The sequence below is a fragment of the Sprattus sprattus genome, assembly GCF_963457725.1.
Source record: "Sprattus sprattus genome assembly, chromosome: 5".
In the NCBI taxonomy this organism is placed as follows: Eukaryota; Metazoa; Chordata; class Actinopteri; order Clupeiformes; family Clupeidae; genus Sprattus; species Sprattus sprattus.
This window is the reverse complement of record NC_137924.1, coordinates 13,087,878-13,097,469: the sequence shown is the minus strand read 5'-3', so window position 1 is coordinate 13,097,469 and position 9,592 is coordinate 13,087,878. Positions and strand designations below refer to the sequence as shown.

The 9,592-nt window shown below is 46.0% G+C and overlaps 1 protein-coding gene across 1 annotated transcript in view; it reads right to left on the bottom strand.

Moving 5' to 3' along the window:
* The window catches only part of stk39 (serine threonine kinase 39), a gene marked incomplete at both ends in the record, with an annotated part of 28,597 nt that overhangs the window by 6,099 nt on the left and 12,906 nt on the right, over window positions 1-9,592 (bottom strand). Inside the window, 4 exons of the mRNA XM_080839423.1 lie at window positions 6,232-6,293; window positions 6,799-6,855; window positions 8,031-8,060; window positions 8,785-8,907. Of these exons, the coding sequence (XP_080695549.1) occupies window positions 6,232-6,293; window positions 6,799-6,855; window positions 8,031-8,060; window positions 8,785-8,907 (272 nt within the window). The remainder of the gene's footprint in view (window positions 1-6,231; window positions 6,294-6,798; window positions 6,856-8,030; window positions 8,061-8,784; window positions 8,908-9,592) is intronic.

The window sequence follows — 9,592 nt, the reverse complement described above, 5'->3', positions numbered from 1 at the left end:
TGTGTGAGAGTGTATGTGTGTGTGTGTGTGTGTGTGAGTGTGTGCGTGTGTGAGAGTGTGTGTGTGTGTGTGTGAGAGTGTGTGTGTGTGTGCCTGTGAGTGTGTGTGTGTGTGTCTGAGAGTGTGTGTGTGTATCTGTGAGTGTGTGTGTGTCTGAGAGTGTGTGTGTGTGTGTGTGTGTGTGTGTGTGTGTGTGTGTGTGTGTGTGTGTGTGTGTGGGGTGGCTACCTAGAGACTCTGTTGGCCCACATCTTGCCCCCACCCTCTGTGAGTTCTGCAGCAGTGGCCTCGAGAGGTGGCGGGTTGCATTGTGGGAGGTAAATAGATTGAGCGGAGCCCATTTGAGCCGAGCGGCACAGACTGAAAGGGGTAATCACTGCCGAGGAGAAACTAAAGGGAGGAGGGAGGAGGAAATCAATGGCCACTTTTACATTCATTTATTTGGGATCTAAACAGAGTGAGGTTTTTTGTTTTTTTTTGGGGGGGGGGGGGCTGAGGAATCATCTTCAGTGTTTTCAACTTAAAGACTATTTATCTCAGTGACAGTGCCAGCATCTCCAGGCATTATTGATATCATTTGGCAGCATTACAATAATTGCTATGCCATAATCTTATTCAAGTTCTAAATCAAGATCTGATTCAAGATCTGTTGTGCTCCCTTTTCCGCAAAAAAAAACCACATATCAATATATACACCGCATGAATGGCTACCCACTGCGCAAACAGAATGAAACAACACCCAAACCAGACCCAGACCAACAGAAGGAGACATGAGAGGAAACACCTCTGTGATAGTTAGCGCCACGCTTGCCCCTTCTTAGCCCATGTGTTTATGTGTGTCTGGTGTGTGTGTTAGTGTGTGTGTGTGTGTGTGTGTGTGTGTCTGGTGTGTGTGTTAGTGTGTGTCTGGTGTGTGTGTTAGTGTGTGTGTGTGTGTGTGTGTACAGCATCCGTCGTCAGAGATCAATGCTGAGGCCCGGAGGCTGCTGCGGGAGAGAGCAGTGTTTGCCCTATCGTCTACACCCACACCACCAATCAAGAGAGAAAGCAGCAGCCATTTCCCCTGTGCTTGACCGCTCAGGCTACCCTGTCCCTTCCTCAGAGGATGTCAAAGCTGGAGGCCGTCTGCTTGTTGCTCAGCAGCAAGAATCTGGCCTCTGACTGATACCCACAGCAGCCGTCCATCCATTAACTGGACAACGAAAAAGAAGGGGAAAAAATCTGGTCATGCTCATTACTTGCCGGGAGTGCTTGAGAGAAAAATAATTGAGCCCGTAACATTTTGGAAAAGCAATTAGGGGCTTTTCTTTCAGTACAGTTCCTCCCTCCCACCACAAAATCCCTGACTAAGCAGTCTTAATACTGCAGTTATGCATTGGTACGGCGCTATTTGACTGATGATCTTATATTAACATAAGCATTAGCACAAGCACATGATAGATCTGTGGGGTCAATACTACTGAGGATGCAAGCTTATATTGAAGATACAGTATTCAAATATTCTTTATATGAATGATAATCGGCTGTATAATAGTATCAAAAGAGTGGTGGGTTTCAGTGCCCTTTGATATTCTCTCTCTCTCTCTCTCTCGATTTTTCTCTCTCATTCACTCGCCCGTTTTCCTGCTTGCTTTCAGCTTAGCTTTAATCCTGTTGTCAAAAAACCTGTCCCTCGCGCTCAAAATTCCACTTTAGCATACTTGCACTGAATCCGTAGCATCTGCTGCGTCTCTCCATCTCGAGGCGAGCCCACAGAACTGTCCACGCTGCCAAGCATGACGGCCATCACACCACTCTCCTGCTAGCAACACTCACCACAACCACCTCCATTAAAGCCACACTGAAACACTCTCTCTTTCTCTCTCTGTCTATCGAGGGGGGGGAAAGGGCAAGGAGTATCACTAGACAGTCATATCAACACTCAGTCTCAGAGCCCCAGACAGATCCGGCCTCCGTCAGGAAAAAAATCCCATATTGGCACTTTGTTAACTTGCTGCTGAGGGGGTTGTGTCAAGGTGCTTAGAGTGAGCCGGAGAGAGTGCTTCAGAGCCCTCTCTGTGGAACTGTGCTGTTGAACCCCATGGCCGTCTGAGGCCCTAATGAGGCCACATCAGCACTCCATAGGCCTGGAGTGAGTGTCAGAGTCTGAGATGATAGTTCATGCCAGCGGATCAATTGTGACACTAGTTCACCAATGTTACTGGTTCACTTCTGTCAACTTGATGGACGGTACACATGTACCACACATGCGACATTTTAACTGTGGCCCTGTGCAAACTGTGCGGGTACAAATGTTGCTCTTGCATTTCTGTGAATGGGGGCAGCCTAGCCGAAATACTGCATTGCAGGCGTGACTGTCTAAGTGCCTCGTGGCCAATTTGCACACACCAATATGCACCTAATGCAATTCGTCCTCCACAGAAAAGGTTTCACCCTGGCACATCCAAACCAATGTAACGCTCCGTCAGGTATCTCCCTACACAAAAAAACACCCTAAAACCTGTCTGTGTGCAGTCCGTGGAAATAAACAGGGTTATGGGGGCACTGCCATGCAAATAAGCCACAGAGAAGAATCCAGAGCCAACTTGCCACCCGCCCTGAAGCATGTCAGCGAGGATCACGCCGATTCTGTGAGGTTGGTTGATTGGCCTGGCCTGAATCCAGCAAATATCTGATTCAATTGTCTCTTTAAGAGACATCAGAGAGAAGAATAAAAGAATGTGCTTAGAAAGGGACACTTCAGACATCAGCGCGGTGTAGGGCCGGGCTCTGCTTGATAAAGGGTCTGTCTTCTGTACAGCGTTCATAGTCTAACCCTCTAGCAGGACCAGAACTACAGCGTCAGACAACTGAGAGACAACTGTTCCAAAAGGCAACTTTTCAAAGTTCTTGTCTCCATAGCCTTCCGGACGTGCATGTTACAGCCTTTGCTCCGCTTATCCAGAGCAGAGTAAAAGTCCCCCCCCCCCCCACACACACACACACACACACAAGCACACACACACAAGCTATGTGTGACCAAAAAAAAACAGGGAAAAAGTTACAGGATAGAATGCACTGAGCTAAGACCATTTATTCACATGTCAAGGTTCGAATAATTACCTTTCCCTGTGAGTGCTCCAGTTGGCGTGCTGCTGGCTTGTGTGTGTGTGTGTATATGTGTGTGTGTGTGTGTATGTGTGTGTGTGTTTGTGTGTATGTGTGTGTGTGTACAATAGGCATGGTGATGGCCCAGTAGACAGCTGTTATCTCATCTGCCCAGAGCCCAGTCTAGAGGCAGCCCTCCACTGAGTATCTCAGGAGACAATTCTGTCCTAAAATACGCTTCTGCCAGCCAGATCCTCTACTCCTATCACACAGTTTTGTATTGCTGTGTATGTTTGTGTATATATGCAGCTGAATGAGTGTCTATGCGCTGTGTGTGTAGTGAGATAGAAAGCAAGTGTGTATATGAATGTGAATGTGTGTGTGTGTGTGTGTGTGTGTGTGCGTGTGTGAGTGCATGTGTGTGTGTGAGTGTGTGTGTGAGTGTGTGTGTGTGTGTGTGTGGTGAGTATGTCTGTGTATGCTGTGTGAGTGTGATTATGTGTGTGTGACTGTGTGTGTGTGTGTGTGTGTAAGTGAGATAGAGAGCAAGTGTGTATATGAATGTGAATATGTGTGTGTGTGTGTGGTGAGTATGTCTGTGTATGCTGTGTGAATGTGATTATGTGTGTGTGACTGTGTGCGTGTGTGTGTGTGCGTGTGTGTAGAGTGTGTATCTGCTTAATAATATGTGTGTGCATGTTTACTCTGGAGGCCTGATTAGGATTTCCGTGCGGTAATCACCATGTGATTTAGAACACTCTGCTCAACGCTCCTCTCAACTCTCCAAAGTATTAAGTTTGCTCGCACTTTGCTGTGGGGGGAAAAGGCAAGATCTCATTTCACTGCAAAGACTATAAATTCCAAACCTCATGTGACAATTTTACATCTTAAAGGGCAAGTGTGACCCTATCCACAGCCCTACGACCGTCCAACCAGTCATCCTATCAAGGATCTTATCCAGGCGAGGATTGCCCCTTCGCTTACAGAGACAAACTGTTCCCAATCTGATCAGCACTCAAATTCCACTGAGGCTTCCATCAAAGACTGAGATAAGCAAAACAACGTTATCTTAACGCTTAGAGAACTCCACCATCCGCCAAGTGATTGACGGATGAACAGCGCAGATCCGAACTGTGATTAAACTAGTCTCCATGGTGTCTAAATTCCTAATGGAGCTGACTGGTCGGCTTCTGTTTGTTTAAAATCAGAAGTGATGCAACAAGCCCCCTGAGCTCCACTGATTGCCAGCTGTGAACCCCCAAACCCTACACCGCCCCCCCCCCCCACCCCCACCCTAAACGGATTAGCGGAGCTCTGAGAGAGACAGAGTCTGTCAGAGTCGCTACAGACTGTCCTCAACAAACATGATAGCACTGTTGGGCTTAGAGCAGATCATCTTATAATAGAGCTAGGAAAGAGGCCCAGGGCTTAGACTGCCCCTCAAATATTATAAGCAGCGGTTGCTATGGCACGGCAACTGCCATTTTCATCAGTGTAAGGGGCTCAGTGTATTTAGATGTATTCAGGTTGAACACAGAAGCCATGCTGAGACTTGCAATGGCCAGTGGAAGGTATTTCTATAATTGCTTTTTTGACGCTTACGAAACACTTATAGTATGATTAAAGCAACACTATTGTATGCAACAATTTACCGATTTTTTAATGAGCAATTTGGATGGAATATGGCCATGTGAAGGACAGATACACCTGCCACTACCCCAACACCTGCCACTACCCCAAGCCGTCCAGGCTATGCATTATGTAGTTCCATGGTTTTGGTCGGAACACCCAGTAAAAAGGTAAGAAAAGGCTTCACAGCACAACATTGCTAACAACATCGCCAAAAGATGCCAGCTAGCATGTTGGCAAGCTTTTATCAATGCCAACTTGGCTATTGGAGGTTGGAGGTTTTCGCATGTTTTTTAGTCAAGTAGCTTGCTAGTTTTAGACCAAAACTCCTTATTGCTGCTTTAAATAGAATATGAAGTCAGATATGTAGTGTCAATTATTTTGTTTGTTCAGATTTAATGAAAAGCAGCGTACTTCAATGAGAAGTTCTCTTCAGTTCTCAAGTCTGAATCACCAATCAGGTTCTCCAGTAAACCTCTCACAATGTCGAACAATAGCCAACCTTGATCCGTCAGAGGCTGTGTTACTGCAATAATCAAGAAGGCAAGGAGGTCTTAACTGTACTTACAATCCATTTTAGCTGTATTACTGTACTAACTGTACTTACACCTTACAACACTTACTAGTCATTATATTACTACTACCTCATTCATTTCTCTTTACTTATTACCACCACTAATTCTTACACCTGCAATTTATATATTTCATCATATCTATCTACACTTCCTACCTCAATTGCTGCTAGTCCCAATTCTGTTCATATTTCATACCTTACTCTTACTGTATATATCTTATTTATTCACTTATTCCACTTTACATATGCACTTTTATTGCTATTTTAAACTTCTAGTTGGATGCTAAACTACATTCCGTTGTCTCAGTACTTGTACTCTGTGCAATGACAATAAAGTTGAATCTAATCTTATCTAAAAAGGTCACATGTGTTTATGTCTCAACCCAGCAAACACCTTTGGAGGTAAAGGTGCTTAGAGAGGAGTAAGGACTCTGAACGTCGCTACACAACACAAAATGCAGACAAGATTAACTTCTCAACCTCAACATCCAATTAAAACATGGGATTTCGGCCATCTTGGCCAGGATCTGCACTGTGTGGCTTCGACAGTGATAAGGAGGGCGAGGACGAGCAGACAGACAGGCCCCCAGCTTCTTATTCTGTCTCTGGGTTCAGCCTCAGAGCGCCAGGCAATTCAACAGAGCAAGCCAAGCATGACACCCTAATTTCAGAGCCAGCCTCTGCCACAGTCCCTCCACTTCACTGCACAGGAGGCTGGTAAGAGGTGTGTGTGTGTGGGGGGGGGGGGGTTGGGGGGGGGTTATAAGACCCTCTGCTGGAAGAGCATCAGCTCCTCTCCAGCCCAGCCTTCAGAAGGGGAGATGAGCTCCCAGCTAGCAGCCCTCCCACCCCGCCTCCCAATGACTGATCTGGGTCTCATTTTCCGTTCTGTGCACAAGAGAGACAAAGGGGTTTAAAAAAAAAAAAAAACAGGTTCTCACCTTAGCCGCAGGACCATGTTCACAACACCTTCCACGTCAGGGGGACGCTCAAACGGTTGCACCTTCAAAAGTGAAGAAAGAAAAAGAGAAGCGATATCAACTCCACTGTTGACTAAGTGTGATGATGAAATGTCTGTGGAGTGTGAGCTTGCCCAAAAGGAGGTTAAACATGGAATAAAACATGACCTACATTGAGAAGCAAGAATGGCACTACACATAATGCATTACAAACATATTCTCAACCTTCTTGTAAACAGGCAGTGACCCAGGCTCTCTAAAACAGTAGAAGGATCCACCGCTACCCAGAATCCATTCCTGGTGGGTTTTTCCCCCTGAGCTGACACCGGAACGAGGAGCCGGAATGCCCCGGTGGCTTTTAAATGAGTAATGCGCGGCACTGCAGCGGGTTCCACTGTCGGCGGGGGCCGCTCGCTCGCTCCCTGTCATTACGGCTAAAAGGCTCCCCCACAGGAACCTGCCGCCGGCGAGAGTGTGGGGAGACGGAGTCGCTCAGTGGGGCAGCGGGGTCACTGAATCAAAACAAATCATAGGGGCCCCCCTCCTCACCTGGGGATGCTGAATGGACAGCCCCTCCATGGGAACGCTGTTGGCATTGGGCTCGCTCTGCGGAGGCAAGCGGGAGAAACCAGCGGATAAGGCACAGTGGTGACGGCAGCACAGCACCTTGTCTTTCTTCTCCTTCACCTCCTCCATCAAGGAGTTACTTTCTTGTTTTGTGTGTGTGAGAGTTTAACGCCCACACCATCAAACCCCCCAACCACCCCCCTCCACCACAACATGCACTCAAACACAAACACACACACACACACACACACACACACACAAACCAAGATTGCAGATGCAAGCAATGCGTATCGTGGTGTAACACACAGTAGCTAATCCAAAAAAAGCAAATGGAGAGTAATCACAGCACAGCAGATGTAATGATTGGGTGCGAGTGTTGTCTGTAAACAGTTTTCGGAGCTGTGGCCAAGCTAGATGGGGGGGGGAAAAGCAACATCAGTCAGCACTGATTGCAGCGTCCCTTTCATTTTAGGGTGCAAATGTTTATGCAGACGACTCCAGCAGGAAAATAATGGCTGAAAAAAGAAATAACATAATGAAATGCGGACCATGCTGCATCGAATGATAGCACATGCAACCTGATCCACACGCTGGGCTCTTTTAGATGCAGGAACTGAAGAACATCCAGTTTAAACCGACTCAGTAGGCAATCTGGCTCAAAGTCAAGTAACAGCATGGTAGCTGTATATATTCAGACTGGATAAAGCCCCAACCTAGTCCTAAAGTGAACCTTTTTTTTTGTAGGGTTGGGGAGTGGGAGTACAAATCTGTTCTCGTGCGTAAGAATAGAAAGACAATCTGCGAATGGAATTGCAATCAAATAATGTATCTTTTACCAGAGAACTCCTGCCAGCCCCTGATAATTCAACTCAGCTGAACCTATCCTGAACCTTTTTAGCCTACTTAGCCTTCTTTATCCTGCAGCATGGTCTGTGATATGAGATACACACTACAACATTATGAAGAGGGATAAAGGCGAATACAACTCATGGCAACTGAGAGTCTACAAGACCTGAATAAATCACACACAGGTCTACACCTAGTATATTAACAAGAGAAAAAAATAGAAACGATAGATAGGAAAAAACAATCGACATTAAATGACAATGAAAAAATGAGAGGAAAACACTACTATGATTTGCAATGATTTTTCAATCCAATCTAAAAAGCTTTTGCTTGGCAGCGAGCGAGAGCGGGAGCGAGCGGGGACTTACGTTTGGGTTCTCCTCTTTGACCCTTGGGGACTACAAGGTAATGAGAAACAAGAGTTAAACCACCATCCCACCCTCCCACTGCCACATCCTCCTGGCAAGAAGGCAGCCAGAGCAGTGGGAAGTGGATGCAATCAGTGCACAGCCATTTGCATTTCTGCTCATAAACAAAAGACATGTGAAAATGGTGGAGGGAAGGCGAGCTGGAAGATTCGTTAAGTGATTTGTCGCCTCCTTGCTCCGGCGAGGGCGCATTTCTCCAGCAGCGGTGAGACACACCCCGAGGCATATCAAAGGATCACTGCGTCTTTGATCATGTCATACATTCAGAGGCAAACACCTCCTACTACACAGGGCCCTGCATCAGCCAAAGCCAAATAAATAAATGAAACACTACCTCCATGCAAAAACAACACCCCCATTGGGATAAGAGTAAGGCTAAAAGACAAATATACACTGAATGAAGTTTCAAGTTGCATATGACGAAACCTATTCAATTCAGTGACATCTTTTAAACTGAACTTCATTGTGTCCATCTGTATATATGTAAACACCTCAACCCTGTCAAACTAAATATGGTTCAAATGAATGTACTGACTGATGTCTTGTGACTTGTGTTGACGGCATCATAAATTGTGTTTATGGTCGCCACCAATTACGTCAAAGTGGACCCATATGGGTTTGTGACGCATTCTAATATCCACCCCCTTCCAAATGAAGCATGCAAGACAGGTACAACATGTGGGCACTGGCTCACCCTGCCCTGGTTGGCTGTGGCCTTGGCCTCTTCGCTTTGCTCGTCCAGCTCGTCATCGCTCCACTCCCAGTCGCCGTCCTCCGTCTTGTGCAGGTGCCCGCTGGAGCCAGGCACTCGACGTACCTGAACACAAGCACAAAAAAGACCCTTACGTATCCGGTCAGAGGGAAGTCCAGTGCATTTTATGAAAATATGATCAATTATAAACTTGTCAGTGTCCGATCATAATGCTCATATAAAAACAGAAAAAAACCTTAAACAGGACATTTGTGTTTTAACCAAAGCAGAATTGACCTGAAGTGAAGGAAGCTGACCGACTACTTCATTAGACAGCGTGGGGAGAAAACAGATTTGATCCAATCACGTTTCAATCTCTGTGAGGGTTCGGTAGGAGTGTGCAGAGAGTAGAATATACATTTTTAATTGCCAGACATTGGTGGTCATGGTGATCAGCCAATTTGTTCTATTTCTAAGAGAAGGGCGTAGTCTACCGGAAACAAAGCCTTCAATGGGTTTGTCTGATGTGACAGTAAATCCTAGCAACATATTTCACTTCACTGGAGAAATTCTCTTCGCCCAAACCATGTTTTGCTGATGTTGACAAATGAACAATTCATAGGATTGATTTCTTCTCGTGGTGCTTTTGCTTTGATAACCTGCATTTTTGCAACATAAGCCATGAAAGAAACATGGTTTGCAATATTGTATGCAAGGAATATGGTGTCTAGCTAACAATAGGAAACAGTGCATTTAGGTGGTCCATTTCGTTCCTGAATGCTTAAAAAGTGTGTGGTCTGGAAGGGAGTAC